This window comes from Carlito syrichta, unplaced genomic scaffold (assembly GCF_000164805.1).
Source record: "Carlito syrichta isolate Samal-C Ts95f unplaced genomic scaffold, Tarsius_syrichta-2.0.1 Scaffold311852, whole genome shotgun sequence".
NCBI lineage: Eukaryota > Metazoa > Chordata > Mammalia > Primates > Tarsiidae > Carlito > Carlito syrichta.
Window position 1 is genome coordinate 664,968 of NW_007255948.1, and position 20,615 is coordinate 685,582.

Below are 20,615 nucleotides of genomic sequence, written 5' to 3' on the forward strand. Positions count from 1 at the left end.
ATCAAAAGTTGTTCATTAAGCACAAACATTATACTCCTCTCACCAATAAAGTAAAAAAGTAACTTACAACAGCATTCTTCTGACACATGCTGCATTTGGTTGACATACTATTTGTATTTATGGTAACAATAGGTTTTTTTTTCAGTTCATATGTTGACAAACACGATTGACTGCAAAAATCTTTACTAGCGGTGGTATTTTCAAACTGGGCACTGATGACATCCTTTGGATTTAAAATGTCTCTAAAAATAACAACAAAATAACATAAGCCACAGTATAACTCTTTTTTTTCTCCTTTTTGTGAGCTAAAATAACCAAATAAAACAGAGACAAAAATGGTTTTGGGAAAGGGCACTGGTATTTAAATCTTAAAATCTGGGTATTTTTAAATAAACTTATAAATAAATCACTTTAATCTTTAAGTTCCTTTCTATAAAACAGAATTAGTATACTACCTACTTCTCAAAATTGATGAATTAGTATATTTCAAAGATCAAAAGGAAATACACCACAAGGTAGGCATTCATTATCGCTACACTTGGGATTACAGATTTTAATTTTCGTCTTTAGAATTATCTGTATTTGCCAGGCTCAGTGGCTCAGCCTGTAATCCTGCGCCTTGGGAGGCCGAGGTGAGTGGATTGCCTGAACCCGCGGGTTCAAGACCCGCCTGGGCAACTTGGCGAGACCTCATCTCTATAGTAAATCAAAAAATTAGCTGGGCGCAGTACCGCGCGCCTGTAGTTCCAGCTGCTTGGAAGGCGGAGGTGGAAGGATCGCCGGAGCCCAGCAAGTCGAGGCTGCGGTGGCCAGGAGCGGCCACTGCACTCCAGTCTGGGTGACAGAGTGAGACTCCAACTCAAAAAAAACAAAAACAAAAACAAAAAACAAAACAAAAAAAACAAGACAATAAATAGTTTAGACGTTGTGGGCCATATGGTCTCCGATGCAACTATTCAGTACTGTTGCTGCAGTGTGAAGGTAGCCAAAGACAATACATAAATGAGTGGGTATGGAAGTAGTCAAGTAAAACATTATTTACAAAAGTGCTGATTGACAGTAATTTGTCAACTTCTGATCTAGTTGTCCACCAGTGCATAACAAAGAATTGTCTATAACTTGCAAAATGAGGACCACGCTTGAAAAAATGTGTTTATAATTATCTGGGTCTTGAACCTCTTACATAAAGCATATTGCATGATTTTTTTAATTGCTGAATTTATATATTTTCCTATAATTGTTTGGTTTTACTATTCACTGAATATTCTAAAAATGCAACTATAGTTCTATTGAGAAATGCCCTTGGGAGGCTGAGGTGAGTGGATTGCCTGAGCCCCGCCTGGGCAGCGAGACCTCATCTCTACAATAAATTTAAAAAATCACCCGGGCATGGTAGCACATGCCTGTAATTTCAGCTACTTGGAAGGCTGAGGCGGAAGGATCGCCGGAGCCCAGCAGGTCGAGGCTGTGGTGGCCGGGAGTGGCCACTGCACTCCAGTCTGGGCGACAGAGTGAGACTTCAACTCAAAAAAAAATAAAAAAATAAAAATAATAATAATACTGTATTAATCTTGAAATTCTTAAAAACAGTAATTTTTAAAAGTAAACAAATACATTTTAAACTACACAGTGTATTTCTAGCATAGGTACATAAAATGTATAAGTAACTTAATTTGTAAGTATTAGTGGCAAAAGCAATAAAGATTAAAACCCTAATAATTAAGGCTCCCTACTTTTCAAACCTTAATTCCACCAAACAACTCTTTCTATAGTAGTTTACCATATAGTTTCAACAGAAACCATTGTTAAAACCAATTTCTCCAAATGGTTAAATTTTCTAAACACTGTCTCTCTCCCATGAGTATACATCCACATAATAGTTAATAAACTATTTTATATTCATCCCTGAAATTTAAACAAATTACACTAGTAGGATACTTTCAAAGAAAAGATTACAGGCATACCTTGCTTTATTGCAGATATTTCATTTTTTACAAATTAAACGTTTGTGGCAATCTTGCCTCAAGAAAGTCTATTGGTGCCATTTTCCAACAGTGTGTGCTCACTTCGTGTCTCTACATCACATTTTTATAATTCTTGCAATATTTCAAACTTTTCCATTATTATCATATTTGTTATAGTGATCTATAATCAATGATCACTGATGTTACTATTATAACTGCTCTGCGGTACAATGAGCTATGCCCATATATAAGACGGTGAACTTAACCAATAAATTTTGTATGTGTTCTGACTGCTCCACTGACAAGCCATTCCCATCTCTCTTCCTCTCTTTGGTCCTCCCTATTCTTAAGACATGACAATATTGAAAGTCAGACAATTAATAATCCTACAATGGTCTCTAAGTGTTCAAGTAAATGAAAAAGTTGCCTGTCTCTCACTTGAAATCAAAAGCTAGAAAAGATTAAGCTTAGTGAAGAAGGAATGTCAAAAGCTGAGACAGGCTGAAAGCTAGGCCTCTTGCACCAAACAGCCAACTTGTGAATAAAAAGGAACGGCTTTTGAAGGAAATTTAAAGGACTACCCCAATGATAATAAAGCAAACAGTCTTGCTGTTGATATGGAGGAAGTTTTAGTGGTCTGGATAGAAGATCAAATGAGCCACAACATCCCTTAAGTCAAATCCAGAGAAAGGCCTTTACTCTCTTCAATTCTACAAAGACAGAGAGGTAAGGAAGCTGCAGAAGGAAAGTTTAAAGCTAGCAGACATCAGTTCATGAGATTTATGAAAAGAAGTCATCTCCATAACATAAACGTGCAAGGTGAAGAGGCAAGTGCTGATGGTGATGCTGCAGCAAGTTATCCAGAAGATCTAGCAAAGATCATTGATGGAGGTGGCTACACTAAAAAACAGATTTTCAATATAGATTTTTATCTTCATCTCCTTCTGTTGGAAGATGTATCTAGGACTTTCATACCTAGAAAGAAGTCAGTGCCTGGCTTAAAAGAACAGCTGGCTGGGCTCGGTGGCTCAAGCCTGTAATCCCGTGCCTTGGGGGTGAGTGGATTGCCTGAGCCCGCAGGGTTCGAGACCCGCCAGGGCAACTTGGTGAGACCTCATCTCTACAATAAATCAAAAAATTAGCCGGGCGTGGTAGCGTGCGCCTGTAATTCCAGCTACTTGGAAGGCTGAGGCGGAAGGATTGCTGGAGCCCAGCAAGTCGAGGCTGCGGTGGCCGGGAGCGGCCACTGCACTCCAGTCTGGGTGACAGAGTGAGACTCCAACTCAAAAAAAAAACAAAACATGTCTCTTGTTAGGGGCTAATGCAGTCAGCAACTTTCAGTTGAAGTCAATGCTCACTTAACATCTGAAAAATCCTAGAGTTCTTAAGAAAATTTTCCTTTCAAAATATTACTGCTCGTTGACAATGCACCTAGTCACAAGAGCTCTGATGGAGAGGTACAAGATTGACTTCATGCCTTTCATGCCTGCTAATACAACATTCATTCTGCATCCCATGGATCAAGGAGTAATTTCAACTTTCAAGTCTTATTATTTAAGAAATACATGTCAGCTGGGCTCTGTGGCTCAGCCTGTAATCCCGTGCCTTTGGGAGGCTGAGATGAGTGGATTGCCTGAGCCCGCGGGTTCGAGAACCCCCCTGGGCAGCGAGACCTCATCTCCACAATAAATCGAAAAATCTGCAGGGCGTGGTAGCACATGCCTGTAATTCCGGCTACTTGGAAGAGGTTCAAATATTAATATTAAGAGGAGTTTGGAAGAAGGAAATTCCAACCCTCATGGATAACTCTGAGGCGCTCAAGGCTCCAGTGGAGAAAGTAACAGCAAATGTGATGGAAATAATGAGAATTAGAAGTGAAGCCTGAAGATGTGACTGAATTGCTGCAATCTCATCATGAAACTTGAACAAATGAGTTCTTTTTTTTTTTTTTTTTGAGTTGGAGTCTCACTCTGTCACCCAGACTGGAGTGCAGTGGCTGTTCCCGGCCACCACAGCCTCAACCTGCTGGGCTCCGGCGATCCTTCTGCCTCAGCCTTCCAAGTTGCTGGAACTACAGGCGAGCGCTACCACGCCCAGCTAATTTTTTTGATTTATTGTAGAGATGAGGTCTCACCTGCCCAGGCAGGTCTAGAACCCGCGGGCTCAGGCAATCCACTCACCTCAGCTTCCCAAAGGCGCGGGATTACAGGCTGAGCCACCGAGCCCGGCTGAGTTCTTTCTTTCTTATGGATAAGCAAAGAAAGTGGTTTCTTTCTTTTTTTTTTTTTTTGGAGTCAGCATATCACTGTCACGCAGGCAGGAGTACAGTGGCACACTCACAGCCACCACAGCCTGCTGGGTCCAGGCGAGCCTTCTGCCTCAGCCTTCCATGTAGCTGGAACCACAGGAGCATACCACTCTGCCCGGATAAGTTTTTTGATTTATTGTAGACATAAGGTCTCAAACCTCTGAACTCAGGAATCCTCTTGTCTCCGCCTCCCAAAATGCTGGGATTACAGGAATGAGCCACCATGCCTGGCCTAAAGTGGTTTCTTTTTTTTTCAGTTGGAATCTCCCTCTGTCATTCAGGTTAGAGTGCAGTGGCATGATCATGGCTCACTGGAGCTTTGACCTCCTAAGCTCAGGTGATCCTTCTGCCTCTGCCTCTTGAGTAGTTGGGACTACAGGTGCATGCCACTATACTCAGCCAATTATTTTTATCTTTATTTTTAGTAGATACTATGTCTCACTATGTGGACTACGCTGGTCTTGTACTCCTGGGCTCCTGCTTGATCTGCCAGGGGTGAGCCATTATGCCTGGCCTGGAAGTAGTTTCTTAAGATGGAATCTATTTCTGGTGAACATGCTTTGAACTTTGCTAAAATGACAGCAGCCGGATGGAGTGGCTCAAGCCTGTAATCCCAGCACTTTGGGAGGCCAAGGTGAGAGGACTGCCTGAGCCCAGTTACCACAGCCTGGGTAACTTGGTGAGACTTCGTCTCTACAATAAATCAAAAAATTATCTGGACATGGTGATGTGCGTCTATTGCTCCAGCTACTTGGAAGTCCGAAGTGGAAGGATCGCCTGAGCCAGCAGGTTAAGGCTGTGGTGGCTATGAGCATGCCATGGCACTCCAGCCTGGGCGACAGAGTGAGACTTCAAATCAAAAAAAAAAAAAAAAAAATTCAAGTTAAAATGATAGCAAACAACTTTGAATATTACATAAACGTAACTGACAAAGCAATGGTAGATTTTAAGAGCAATGACTCCAATTGTGAAAGAAGTTCTACTCTAGGTAAAATGCTATCAAATAGCACCACATGCTACAGAGAATTCACTTGTGAAAGGAAAAGTCAATCAATAAGGCAAACTTCATTGCTGTCTTTTAAGGAAATTATGACAGTCATCTGAACCGTCAGCAACCACCACCTGATCAGTCATCAACATCAAGACAACACTCCACCAGCAAAAAGATTATGACTTGCTGAAGGCTCAGATAACTGTGAGCATTTTTTGATGATATTTTGAATTAAGATAATGTACACTGGTTTTTCAGACACACTGCTACTGAACATTAACAGACTATAACACAGCATAAGCACAACTTTTGTATTCACTGGGAAACCTAAAAATTTGTGTGACTCACTTTATTGAAGTAGCCTGGAACCAAACCCTCTGTATCTCCAAGGCATGCCTATACAAATACCTCTGCTTCAGTAAAAGACAATGGGAATAAAATATAATGGGAAATCATCATGAGGAACACTTGATATTGCACTGTATTGTAATACATAACTCCATACAATTTTCGTCTTCCATACTTAAAAGTGCTAAAAGGTTTTTTTTGGGGGGGGGTTTGCCTTTACAGTATTTTGTTTTATTTTAGGATTGGAGTCTTGCTCTGATGCCCAAACTGGAGTCAAGTGGCACGATTATAGCTTACCCCTTACGGTTATTTTTTAAATTATGTTTTGTTTGGGGTTTTGTTTTGTAGGAACAAGGTCATGCTATGTTGCCCAGTCTGGTCTCAAACTCCTAGGCTCAAGTAATCCTCCTGCCTTGGCCTCCCAAAGTACTGGGATTACAGGTATGAGCCATGACACCTAGTCTAAATTAAGTTTAAAGTATTACAGAGGGGTATTTACAGAGAAGTTATATTGAACCATATACTAGCTATACCCTGAGTCAAAACATGGTCCATATATGTACTCAAGGAGGTTCACTGTTAACTGAGACAATTTATAAAAATACTATAACAGAAACATACTTAAAATTAAGAGTAGTATAAATAATTTTGAAAACAATATGAATAATGGGCTACAAAAATATAAATTAAGAAACAATTATTTTGTACCATACATGAAAGGCTACCCAAAAGACGGTAGTATTTTAGCTGGACCTTAGTTTCTACAAGGTTAAGAAGATAAGTGTTGGGAGCAGCATGGATCAAAGCAATGGAAATATAAAAGTAGATATTTTTCACTACTCTCTTTATGCTTACAGTCCAGATACATTACATTTTACTGTAGTAGTAGATTATATCTTATGCCAGAATGAGAATAAGCAATCTCATTCTAGTTTGTGAAAATTCAGGCATGGTATAGACAATCCACAAACTATTACTTCTTTGATATAATTATACCAGGAATCTGATCTTTCTAACAGTATTAACAAAATGATGCTCCAAATTACCTTTTACATAGAATATGAGATACATCTTTTAAAAAATTATTAGGTACCTATTATAAAGAAATCTAAAAATTATATGACAATTAACCAAAATATTTTCAGAGTTTAGATTAAATTCAAGAGTCTAAAAGATATTAATAACGAAAGATTAAGAAAAATGAAATTGTTAAATAAATTTTAAAAAAGAAAAAGAAAATTGTTATTCTGAACAGCTAATGAGTTTCTTTTAACCCAAGTGTTGCCGCTATATTTCTATTGGTCTATAAAAATAGCAGCAGTTATCAGGCAAAAAATCTTTTCTATCTCTGCCTATTCAAATTAAATTGAAACCCTTCTCTTTTTTTTTTGGAGTTGGGAGTCTCATTCTGTTGCCCAGACTGGAGTGCAGTGGCTACTCCTGGCCACCGCAGCCTCGACCTACTGGGCTCCAGCAATCCTTCCGTCTCAGCCTTCCAAGTAAGCTGGAACTACAGGTGCATGCTACCATACCCGGCTAATTTTTTTTTTTTTTTTACTTATTGTAGAGATGAGGTCTTGCCAAGTTGCCCAGGCGGGAAACCCTTCTATCAGGGACTGCTTTACAAGTCAAATCTGCTTGACCATACAGACTATGTAGAGAAACTGTACATGCCAAAATTAACCAGCTATGTGTCATTGGGCAAATTTTTTAGTTTTTTTAATTTCCTTATACTTTAGATACATCCAACTCAGCAATTTTACAATCAGATAAATCAGATATACTAAATTGCTATAATCACTGTAAATAAGAGGGGATAAAAGAGAAGGAAAGGTAAAGTGGAGAACAGGACACGAAAGAGCAGTTCAGGAAGCAAAATGGAACATAAGGAAAAACAAGACTGATCAGTCACTGAGGACTGAAGCAATAAAACAAAAGGCTATTATGTAAAACGAGAAGGGGAAAAGTGAGTAAGAAAGAAAATGAAGAAGAAAAGTCTGACGAGATAACCAGGTAAGGAGAATATGAAAGAACAGAAAGGGAAGAATGAAAAAGTATAAGGAGCAAGCAAAGGGTAAAAGTGAAGAAATAGGACTGTTAAGAGTCAGAGTAGCCGGGCTCGGTGGCTCAGCCTGTAATCCCGCGCCTTTGGGAGGTTAAGGTGAGTGAATTGCCTGAGCCCGCGGGTTCAAGACCCGCCTGGGCAGCGAGACCTCATCTCTACAATAAATCAAAAAATCAGCCGGGCGTGGTAGTGCATACCTGTAATTCTGGCTACTAGGAAGGCTAAGGCGGAAGGATCACCGGAGCCCAGCAGGTAGAGGCTGCGGTGGCCGGGAGCGGCCACTGCACTCCAGTCTGGGCGACTGAGTGAGACTCCCAACTCAAAAAAAAAAAAAAAGAGTCAAAGAGTAACAGGTCGAAAAAAATGTGTTCAATAAAGGATAAAACCAAACATAAGACAAACATAATCTTAAAAAACAAGTGAATTGTTTATCATCCAGATATAGATAAAATGACATGCAGGCAAAAATATCCTGTCTTGGCTGGGCTCAGTGGTTCAGTCTGTAATCCCAGCACTTTGGGAGGCCGAGGCAAGTGGACTGCCTGAGACTGCAGGCATGAGACCAGCCCCGGCAACTTGGCAGGACCTCTTCTCTACAATACATCAAAAATTAGCCAGGCGTGTAGCATATGCCTGCAGTTCTGGCTACTTGGAAGGCTACAGTAGAAGGATTGCTGGTTCTCAACAAGTTGAAACTGTGGTGGTTGTGAGCATGCCACTGCATTGCAACCTGGGTGGCAGAGTGAGACTTCAACTAAAAAAAAAAAATAATAACCTGTTTCTAGATAAAACTAAGGCCAACACCAGAGTTCTGAGGTCAAAAGGACACGATAAATGTAGATAAAATGAGTAACATATAAGGACAAAAATAATAATAATTAAAAAAACAGAAAGGGGGCATAGATTTTAAAACTTATGTGAGCTTTCTATGGTCGTTTCAAAAATAACAAATCTTTGAAAAAAGTATTTATAACAGTTATGAAAGAGAACTAATTAACTGAAATTTTAGAGATTGTTGATCCCTAAAGTAAGAATTAAAGAAACAAAAAAGGAAGTTATTGTGTTAAATTATTTCATGGTAAAATAGGAAGGAAAAAAAACTATAAAAATTATCATCTTCAAGTCAACTTAATATTAGAATCTGATGATGAATATACCGGAATAAAGAAATTAGAACCATAAGATTACCAAATACACATTTTTAAAAACATGTTTGTTTGTTTTTTTGAGTTGGAGTCTCACTCTGTCATAATTCAAATAGTATAAAGTCTATTTTTGCCAAATTAAACTTCCAAAAACATTATGTGGAAATTGGTTAATAGTTTTATCACATAAGTTGCAACTACAAAGTAATAAGAATAGCTTTTTTTGGAATCATGAATTCACTCATTCAATAAGTATTTATTAAACATCTATATAGCAGTGAACACACAGGCAAAATTCCTACCCTCATGGTTTATATATTATATATATCTATTTATTGATATAATATTATATGTATTTACCATGTATAACATAATGTTTTGAAGAAGATGCTGAGTATCCCTAAACTGGAAATCCTAAATGCTCCTAATATGCAAAACTTTTAAGTGTCAACATGACTCTCAAAGGATATGCTCATTGGAGCATTTCGAATTTCAGATTTTCAAATTAGCGTTGCTCAACCGATAAGTATAAATAATGTAACTATTCTAAAATCTAAAAAAAACCAAAATCCGAAACACTTCTGGTCGCAAGAATTTCTGACAAGAGATACAACCTGTACACAGACATTGTGGAATGCCTAAATCTAGCTAATTAACATATACAGTATCTGACATCATTATTAGTGAGGTGAGAACATTTTATATCCACTCTCTTAGCATTTTTCAAGAATACTATAGTTACCATATTATTCAGTATATCCACTGAACTTATTTCTTCTAACTGAAATTTCGTGTCCTTTGATCAACATCTCCCCAGCACTTTCCTCAACTACCTCCTCATGGTTTACGTTCTAGTGACATAAACAAAAAAGAAAGGCCAAAACAGCCTTGAAATATGACTTATTTGAAACACCAATCTTTTTAGTTAAACTACATATTTTAACAAAAACTGGTAGAAAATATCTTAATTCATCTTTTATTCAATATACATGGTTCTAAATGGCTTTTAGCTATCTGTGAACACTAGACTCTCAGGAGATAAAAATTTGATATCACTGGAGCTATTCAATTGATATGTTATTAGCTTAAAAGATAAATCCACAACAAAAAGTTGCATAAGTTTTTGTTGTTGGTCCTCTTTTTTTTTTTTTTTTGAGTGGAAGTCTCACTCTGTCACCCAGACTGGAGTGCAGTGGCCGCTTCCGGCCACCGCAGCCTCGACCTGCTGGGCTCCGGCGATCCTTCCGCCTCAGCCTTCCAAGTAGCCGGAATTACAGGCATGCGCTACCACGCCCGGCTGATTTTTTGATTTATTGTAGAGATGAGGTCTCGCTGCCCAGGCGGGTCTCGAACCCGCGGGCTCAGGCAATCCACTCACCTCAGCCTCCCAAAGGCGCGGGATTACAGGCTGAGCCACCGAGCCCGGCTCTCTTTTTTTTTTTTTTCTTGAGTTGCAGTCTCATTCTGTCACCCAAGCTAGAGTGCCATATCATGTTCATAGCCACCGCCACCTTGACTAGCTGGACTCAGGCGATCCTTCCGCCTCAGCCTTCTAAGTAGCTGGAACTACAGATATGCACCATCATGCCCGGTTAATTTTTCTTGATTTACTGTAGAGATGAGGTCTCACCAAATTGCCCAGTCAGGTCTCGAACTCATGGCCTCAGGCACTCCTCTCGCCTCAGCCTCTCAAAGTGCTGGGATTACAGGTGTGAGCCACTGTGCCCAGTTCTTTTAAATAGCGGCACTTTTATAAGGCAAATAAAACTTCCAAAGGATATTCAAGTTCAATCTACACTTGGATATATAAGTTATTATATATATTTCAACTGCTATTTTACAACCTCAAATACAACTAAAATTTACCCATTTTTTTTAAAAAAAATGAAGCATAAAGAATGTGAAATACAGTTGGGCTCAGTGGCTCAGTCTGTAATCTCAGCACTTTGGTAGGCTGAGAAGAAAGGACTGCCTGATCCCGCAGGTTACCACCCCAGACAACTTGGCGAGAACTCATTTCTACAATCAGTCAATCAATCAATCAATAGCCGGGCATGGTAACATGCGCCTGAAGTTCGGCATGGAAGGCTGAGGCAAAAGGATCGCCTGAGCCCAGCAGGTCAATACTGGGGTGGCCGTGAGCATGCCACTACACTCTAGCCTGGGTGATGAGTGAGATTCCAACTCAAACAAACAAACAAAAAGCATGTGAAATACAACGAACTTACAAAAAACTTCTAACTATATCCAGATTTCTTTTAAAAGCCTCTTATCTAAATGAACCAGAAGACAGAGTATCTTTTAACTTTTCCAAAAAGAGAAAAGGCAGCATCCATGTAAGGAATTATAAACATTAATACATAGAATAATAAACATGAATAGTTTCAGTAGGTTAATAATAGCAAAGCCAACGTGTTTTAGAACAAGGACATTATTCCTCTTTTTCCAACTTACTCATTTAGATAGTTTCTAACAATCACCTTACAAAATTAGTCAAAGTTAGTTCATATTTCTCAAATATATCAGGATGACCACATTAAAGTCATAAGGTCATATCTCTTTTATGTAATTAAATATTGCACCGGACCCTCTGAGGTAGTTCAGAGATACTGAGAATATATACACTGTAAGCCATTTAATGTTAAGAAGAAAAATATTACATAAATTCCAATTATATAACAGAAAACATAACTTAATATGTGTAGGATTTAAGTATTTCTTGCCCAAAGTTATAGATAAAATATTATGGTAATACAATACTCCTAAATGTGTACTTTTTGTTATATAAGCTATCTCAACTAACAAGGATGAAAGAGTTGGTTTCAAAAACACTTAATATATAAAAGTCATATAATTTAAAGCTAAAATTAAAAAAAAGAGCTACACACCTAGTACCCAGAAAGACTGAAAGCAACAACGGAAAGAAGACTGAAAATAATGTGGTATTTATATATTTTTTAAAAAAGGAAACACAGACTATTAAAAATAATACACAGGCTAAGAACAAAGTATGTTAAAAAGAAACAAAAAAGATAAAAGATAATTTAGAATTCTGCTATACTTTGAGCAACTTGAACAAGTTTTCTTGGTGTGAGGAGCTGGGCGGGCAGGTGGAACTGTATATCCAGTGAGGCACAGTGTGGAGCAGAATAGCTGAGTAGACCCTTTCCTCTGATAAGCAGTTTGCCCCTTCTGGAGGATTTTTTTACAACCAGAACAGGAAACTCGAACAGCTGTGGCTGGAACTGAAGGAAGCATTTTATTCATGCCAGATGATGCCAGTGAGGGTTGAAAGCCGGTAGTCAACTGTGGAGCTATAAAAAAAAAAATGAAAGAAAAAATGTTTTACTTTTTTCATGAATTTTAAGTACACAATCTTTCTTCTAGAGCTAGTAATGAAACCTAAATGTAATTATGCATTTTACAATTTAAAGGCATCCTAAATAGGCAGAGAGAACTGCCTAATTTACTAACACAAGTAGAACTTCCTTTCATTCATATTGGTCAGAATAAACACAATTCATTTATTCAGATCTGTTTCTTACCAAGAGGGCTGCCACTGACTGAAAACACAGCACTAATTTTCAGTTCCCCCTCTTGAGTTTTTTGCTGTTGGCCATGACTATACTCCTTTAAAAAAAAAAAGATCAATAAATACATAGAAAAAAGAAAAAATATTTAAAGACATCCAGACATTCAAGACATCTTACTACTGCTATATAGAGGTAAAAAATGTAACATTAACATTAATAAAAAATAATAAATACAAAACAGCAAGCAAACTGTAATGGCAATATGGGTATATGTTTTTTATATACTAAGATTGTAAGATGGAGAAAAAATGAAAGTAGCTTTCTAATTAGCCTGTGGCACTACCAGATATAAATTATTTTGAAATTTTCTCTTTAATTTTATTACAGAATCAGATCATTTATTATAAAAGTAATACACCATCACCACAGAAAATTTAGATAAGTAGAAATAATAAAAAAATTCTAATCATATTTTCATCATCCCAAAACAACCACTGCTATTCTTTGGGTATATTTCTTTCCAGCCTTTTCCTCTATTCAGAGGTTTTATTTCTTTACATAGTTGTAATTATACTAATATACCATTCTTACAAACTGGTGTTTTGTTCACTTGAATCATTTGAACTTTTGCATGTTATTACATATTACTCCAAAATAATTTTTTCTAATGGCTAACTATATCAATGTTTCTAAAATTGGATACAAGAATTTTTGAGGTCTATGTAGTCTAAAAATTCTTCGCCGGGCTCGGTGGCTCAGCCTGTAATCCCGTGCCTTGGGAGGCTGAGGTGAATGGATTGCCTGAGCCCACGGGGTTCGAGACCTGCCTGGGCCACTTGGTGAGACCTTATCTCTACAATAAATCAAAAAATTAGCCGGGTGTGGTAGCCGCGCCTGTAGTTCCAGCTACTTGGAAGGCTGAGGCAGAAGGATCGCTGGAGCCCAGCAGGTTGAGGCTGCAGTGGTCGGGAGCAGCCACTGCACTCCAGTCTGGGTGACAGAGTGAGACTCAAACTAAAAAAAAAAAAAAAACTGGATACAAGAATTTGTGAGTTCTAAGCAGTCTAAAAATTCTTAAAGAATATTTGTTAAATTGTGTGTTTATTTCAATGATTTTTAAGTGCATATAAACATAATTTAAGTCACGAATAACCATCATATAATTGAGCTCCACTACAAGTTTTCAGTGCTGCTGTTTGCTTTTTACAATTATACTATTACATTGTAAATCATTAATATATTTCACTTTTATATTAATATAGTTTATCACACTGAAACTTGTAAAAACCCTTATTCTAGGAGTTCTGAGGCATATTAGACATACCTCCTTTTTTGTGGTTGAGGGTGTTGACACATTACTCAAGTTTCAGAAATACAAATATATCAAGATATATCAAATTACACAGGGATACAACTGGAATGAGGTTGAGTGAGGCAATTGCCTCAGGCACAAAATTAAGGGGGTGCCAAAAACCTTGGTAATCAAGATATTTAATGAGGTATTTTTAAAAATCAAATACATGTAAAAACTCATAGTAGACAAAAACCCAAAACTTTACATAAAGACAGGGTCAGTATTCCTTTTTCCTCAGGCTCCCATGGCCCTGCATGGCACTGAGATTACATAACCACAGCCCAGTGTTGGTCCATTTAATGTTTTCATACATTTAGTACAATCAATAATGTCAAGATGAATATCTCTGTGAATACTTATACTCCTGTATTTATGAATATCTCCTAAGGAAAGGACTCGTAAGGCGGAATTACTAGGTAATAAGGTACATAGTAAAATTTCTGATACACAAAGACAAATTGCTTTCCCCCCAAAAAACTGTTCTAAATTATATTTACTTCAGCAATCTATGGGGGAAAAAAGTCATTTAAAAGTCTTTTTTCCACTTTGTTTCAATTTGCAGTCATTCTTTTCAATGTTCATTTACAAAAGTGCATTATAATAGAGCAATATTAACCCTCAGCATCATTTGTTATCAACATTTCCTCAATATGTACTGAGTTAAAAATTGTATGTATTGGTTTCCATTTTTATGCCAAAAAATCTGACAATCTTTACCTTTGTGATTTCTTCTATCTCTTACAAAGTTTTACTTCCATAATAAAATAATAAGAAAGTGGTTTCATTGTTTATAATACAGTCCTTTAATCCAGGGGTCAGCAAACTTTATCTGCAAAGGGCCAGATAGTAAATATTTTCGACTTTGCAGGCCATATGGTCTGTGTCACAACTACTCAACTCTGCCCTGATAGAGCAAAAGCACCCATACACAATATGTAAATAAATGAATGTGGCAATGTTCAAACAAAACTTTATAAAAGCAGTGGGTAGAAAAACAAAAATAAAACAAAAAATGGAAGGGTTGGCTTTGGCCCATCACTGATAATTTGCCAGCCCCTGCTTTCGTCCATTTGGAATTTATTCATTTTGATGTATAATGAGCATTTCTCTTCTTCATTCTCTTTCTCTAGTGAATTTCTTCAATTTGCCATTAATATATCAATTTCTTAAAGAATAGACTCAAAAGTCTATTTTTGAGCTATCTCTTCTGTATTATTATCAGCTTAATTAATCCAATGATATCACCTTATCCTAATGAAATTAACTGTGGGATGTTTAACCATTTAACAGAGTTTGCCACTCTCACCACTCTCGGCCTCTCCATCTATTTTTTAGAATATATGTGTAATAAGTGTGTCTATGTGCTTGCCTATTATTCTTCTTCAAAACCTCAGAACCTTACCATTGATATTTTCATCAGAAATGCATCAAATCTACATCTTAACTTTAAAATAACTGACATCTTCATAATAATTCTTACATTAAAAAAAGATCTCTCCATTCATTCAAGTTGTCTTTTATGTGACTAAGTATTTTAGTTGCTGCTGGAAATAGCATATCTTTTTCATTATATTATATACCTGGGAAACTAATTTATGGAAATGCTGCTATCTTTTATATGACTATAATTCAATTAGGTACTCTACTAAACTTTTATGAATTCTATGAATTCTTTAATGAAAATTCTTTCCAGCAAGTGATGACAATTTTATCTCCACCTTTTCATTACTATTTCTCATAAGTTCTTTAATATGTATTGGGCCAAAAATCCAAGAAGTGTTAAATAGTAATGCTGACATAAGTAACTTGTATTCTTTTAGTAATATTCAAAGAAAATTTCAGTCATTTTACTTTAAAGTTTAATGACTTATTGATCTGAAGTAGTTTTTCCCTACCATGATCAAGAGGGTATCTATTACAAGAAATGCATTAGTTACATGAGAAGTCCTTTGGCATCAAATGAAGCGACTACATAGATACTCTTACTTTACCTGCTGATGAATTATATGTATTAAAAGATTTTCTAATATTGACTCACCCTGACAGTCCTTTGTTATATAGTATATCAAAGCAAATTTCCAGTAAAAACATATTTTTCATCTCAGATAACTCCAGAAATAATCAATACTCATTGACATACATTAATGGTCTACAAACTGCTCTCTTAGTCTTTGTGACAGCTCTTCCAAACTTCTGACGCATTCCTTAAGCCTCAAGTACATACTACTCATGAAACATAGTAAAATAAGTATATAATAAGTATTGTTTGTATGTTCCACAATGCCTTCAAGGCAGAATGATGCTTGGTTTATGTTTGGATCCCTCCATGATAACTAATTTTACAAAGTATTTGATAAACAAATCAATGACTAACAAATAATTAACAAATGCTTTCTGAGAAGTAAATATCTGATTGATAACACAAAAGCTTAGAAGCAGAAAAACATAAGTGTCAAAACAAAACAAAGAATTCTTTACCAGTACCTCTATCTTCCCTGTGTTTATAACAAAGATCTATATTTATATTCCAGGAGGATATTTTAGAAATGAAGAACAGCTTATATAGCAAAATTAACTTGACATAGCTAAAACAAATCCCCAACATCTGAACTACTGCATTCTACTTTCCAAGAATGCATGAATTACTATTATGACAATTAATTTGCTTTTCCATCTTAATCTACATATTTCAACAAGAGATTACAGATTAGCTCCCCTATTACAACAAAAAAGAAAAAAAGTAATTTTAATGTAATATTTACTGAGGGTCAAGTTTTTAGAACCAATGGAAAAGGGAAAAAAGAAAATGAGGTCTCTGGCTCTCTTTAAAGTATCTATTTTAAAACCTTCTCTAGGCATTTTTAAAATTAAACTTTTATTTCCAGAAAGATTGGTAGACTAATACAAAGAAGATCCCAGATTGGTTCCTTCCTGGCCATGTGGCTTTGAATAACTAACAATCTCTAGGAATCTCAACTCCCTCATCTACAAATGTGGTTAATATCCTCTACTCTGGCCATCTTATATAAGGTTGTTAGGAAAATGAAGCAACACAGTACATGTGAAAGTATCCATAACTGTAAAAATACTACAGAAAATATTAAAGTAACATGCAGTGGGATTAGAATGAAGAAATGAAACTGGGATGTCCAATGATGTTATGCCAGTAACAGAGGCAGGAGAATGATGACTGACAAATCCAGAAAATCATAACTAAAGAAATAACCAAGAGCAAATGGGTAAAAGTTAAATATATGCACACATTTTAACATCTTGATAACATATAGAAAAGTAAAGAAATGAAGGCCAAAAAGAATTGTGTAAAAAGAGAATTAGGAAGTGAGCTAAAAGCAAAACTACTACATTAAGCACAGAGAAAAGCCAAAGACAGTTTTGAAAAGGTGCCATGAGCTAAAGCTATGATTTTATTGATACATGAGAAAAGTTACTAGTTACTAGTAACTGATGGTCAAAAGTATAGGCTGATCACAACTGTAAAAACTACCAGTATTTTATAAGTGGTTGGCAGTACTGTTTTTTGAGACTAATAGAATAATACAATGGAATTGTCTTTTCTGGACCATGGGAAATGAATAAGAGTAATAAAGCATTATACAGTATTAAAATGCAAGAAATATAGATTTCCAGTAGTCACAGGGGAGAAATACCTGAAAGAACAGGACAATAAAGAAGGAGGAAAGGGGGAAGGGGAGAAAGAAGAAAAAGAAAAGAAGGAAAGAACCAGGGACCTAGTTTATAACATGAGCTGGGGGCGGGAGGGATTTCTAGAAGAATTAAATGTTTGTTCCTAAAGGACTGGTATGCTGAAAAACAGAGGACTGCTCAGGGAAAACCTAGTTTTATCCATTCATGAGCCAGAACTGCCTTACTGTGGTATCAGGGCAAAGAATGCTTTTGAATCTTTATATCCAGAACCTACTAGCATAACTGCTTGCTTCTTGAGTCCAGTCAAACCGTTGGTGAGCCTTTGGGGAAATTCTTTCCGTAATCACGATGAAACTTCACATTGAGCATTTTATAACACTTGTATAATTTTTAATAAGCATATAAAATGTAGGTATTCCTATCTATTCCATCCTATTTATGTTCTCCAGCCATGAAACCCTAATTGTTTTGAAAATATAAATACTAATAACCTTCCCAATGTCCTCTACCCTCACTGCAATGGATCTCTGTTATAAATGCTTTTTCATCCCAATGAAGTGTCACTGGATCACGTACAAAAGAAAGAGATGATTTTCATAGCCTACATTATGTATCTTATAGATTTCCTAGGTCCATATTGTAGCAAGTAGAGAGATAAAAGATCTGCCCTGCACACAGACATGGTTGTAGTTTTCGGAGTCATACTGCCACATGAATATCCAAGATCCCCATTTTACCTGTTCCTATAAACATGCTTTCAATTTGCCTTCTGCTCAAATATTTCATATCCCTTCTACTGTCTTCTTCTTTGTAGCAATCACATTCATATCTATCCAACTCCTACAGCTTTATTTACCATTACTATTCTAATACATCTGCATTCCACTGGGCATGGTGGAATTCTTGCTTAATTGAGCATCATATGAATCACGTACCTCTTTTATCACCTATTCTTCCATCACTTTACTCTGAAACAGTGGTCCACAATAGCAGATAATTTTTTGTTACAATTGGCAGGGGAAGAAGTTACTCCTGTTACCTAGTAGGTAGAGGCCAAGGATGCTGCTAAACATCCTGCAACACACAGGACAACCCCTCACAGCAAAGAATTATCTGGCCCAAAATGTCAATGGGGTCAAGGTGAGAAATCCTGTCCAAAGAAACTTGAATGAAAATACTCTTCTACAGAAGTCTCACATTTTCAAACCCCCTAATATAAAGATAGGAAAATATAAACTTGCTCCAGATTAAATGTCATTTTAGAGTAACAGCCAATTTATACTATCTTGACTTGTCATCCACTGAATTCATGCCATCTGTATAAAACACGGACTACCCTCAAATAGTTTCTGCTACTGTGTATTCATCCTTTAGGCCCCTTCCTACACTTCAAAATGATTACAGCATCTGATATAGCTTCTTTCTTCTATTTCAACCACTGCATGAATGACTTAGCTGACTTCAGGACTTCACAATTACAGGATCTCTACGATTTTACCTCCACAGCAACCTTAAAAAAGCAGAGCACCGTTATTATTCATAGATCTCAAACTTGAAATCATATGTCACTCATCAAAGACTCCTTTACCTTCTATCCACTAATCCAGTGAATTGGTTCTTCTATCAGAACCCTTCCAAAGATGATCTGCCCATTAACCCCTCCTAAAAAATATTTTAAATCCATATACAGCCTGTACTTCAACAGCAGTAACTGCAACAGGTTCATTATCCTATACAAACTCAATCACACCACAAACCCATAAACTGTCATAAACCTTCAGTCATATCTGCCGTATCAATCTCAAATCCTTGAAGACTCATCCTTTCCCTTAATCCTGCACTGAAATGCATTGCAAAAATCACAGCGGTATTAAGAAACAAAGATGATTAAAAGCCTTAATTACTACCCAGAAAAGTTTCATGTAACTCTCATTAAGGCCTTACAAGACAACTCAAATTGCCTCAACCTTCTTTCAGAGTCTCCTTTCACCCTGGCAACAAACAACTTCACTTCTTAAGCACTTCCTCTCTCAAATGAATCATTCAATGTGTGGAACAAGAAGAAAGGAGGGGGGAAAAAGGTGAAATGTTTACTTGAGCATTGTCAGGTTCATCTTTAATTTTGTCTAGCAGTCCCTGCTGTGGTGCCATTGCTTTGTCATACTCATCATCCAAAGGTTCTTCTTTAATTCTAATATTTGATGCAAAGGAATTCCCCAGTTCCGAACCAATGGATTCTTTATTGGCAAATGGGTAGCTGGAATCCTAAAACACAATATAAAGGATTAATAAATATTCAGATTTTAAAATTATTCCTCTTCAGGCTTAATACCCAAAGAAAAGTTCATTGGAAATGAAGAACTCTATGGACATAGAGTCCATATACCTAAAAGTAAATGTGTTATAGGTCTAAATATCAAATACAAATAAAGAACCTAAGAGCTGAAGTTTTTTAGAATGTCTCCAAAGATGTCCTTACCCAAATAATAAAGCAAATTAAGAAAAGAAAAAAAAAAAATCAGTGTTCTACCTAACACATAGAGTTAGAGTTTAGAAAGTGACATAAAGAAAACTTTGACACTTGCCACAGTTACAGCAATCTACATACACACTGAAAACTTACCCTAAAGTTTGTTTCTGGGGTTTGTGGTAAATGGGTATGTAATGTTTCTTCAACTTGGTTAGCTATTGAAAGGAAAAACAAACAAACAAACATATGTATATGAATAACAAATCTTATAAAGAGTGACCTAAAAAGCTATCATTTGATAACCACCTCTCTTTTCCAGCAAGATGCTCATCAGAGTGAACTGGGTCCCAAAAAATCACCCAAAAGGTACTTTCACTCAGAGTTCTGCACAATCCGTCCTCTAACTTTTAGTCTTTTTTCCTTTCACGTTTTTTCCTTGCTCAAACCTAAATAAAGTGGTTACTTTTTTTCCCCTCTGAAAATGACTTGGTATGTCCTCTCTCCTTTTCGCTTATTCTATTCCAAGTCCCTTCTGTCTTGTCTAATTCTTTATACAGCTTTCCAGACTCAGTTTAGTTCAAAATTCACCTCTCCTCTATAAAACCTTGTCTGGGGCAACCCCCTCGGGTTCCATTCCACTGTGGAACTTTTCTGTCCTCTCAATAAATCCTGCTTTCAAAAAATAAACAAACCAAAAAAAAAAAAAACCCTTGCCTGTTCACTAAGTTAAAAATCATCTCTCTTCTAAGAATCCCTAAAATACACTGTTTC

General features: G+C 36.6%; 1 protein-coding gene across 6 annotated transcripts in view; it reads right to left on the reverse strand.

Annotated features, from left to right (window-relative positions):
* ZMYM4 (zinc finger MYM-type containing 4) overlaps nt 1–20,615 on the reverse strand; it is a 155,099-nt gene that overhangs the window by 43,035 nt on the left and 91,449 nt on the right. For 4 of the 6 annotated variants that reach the window (XM_008069197.2, XM_021718130.1, XM_008069200.2 and 1 more), the window contains 5 exons: nt 19,998–20,059; nt 19,469–19,639; nt 12,367–12,451; nt 11,883–12,135; nt 68–242 (listed from right to left, as the gene is read on the reverse strand). In XM_008069197.2, coding sequence (XP_008067388.1) covers nt 68–242; nt 11,883–12,135; nt 12,367–12,451; nt 19,469–19,639; nt 19,998–20,059 — 746 coding nt within the window. Of the gene's footprint in view, nt 1–67; nt 243–11,882; nt 12,136–12,366; nt 12,452–18,962; nt 19,037–19,468; nt 19,640–19,997; nt 20,060–20,615 lie in introns of all 6 variants that reach the window. The other 2 variants (XM_021718131.1, XM_021718132.1) reach the window with 2 other exon arrangements.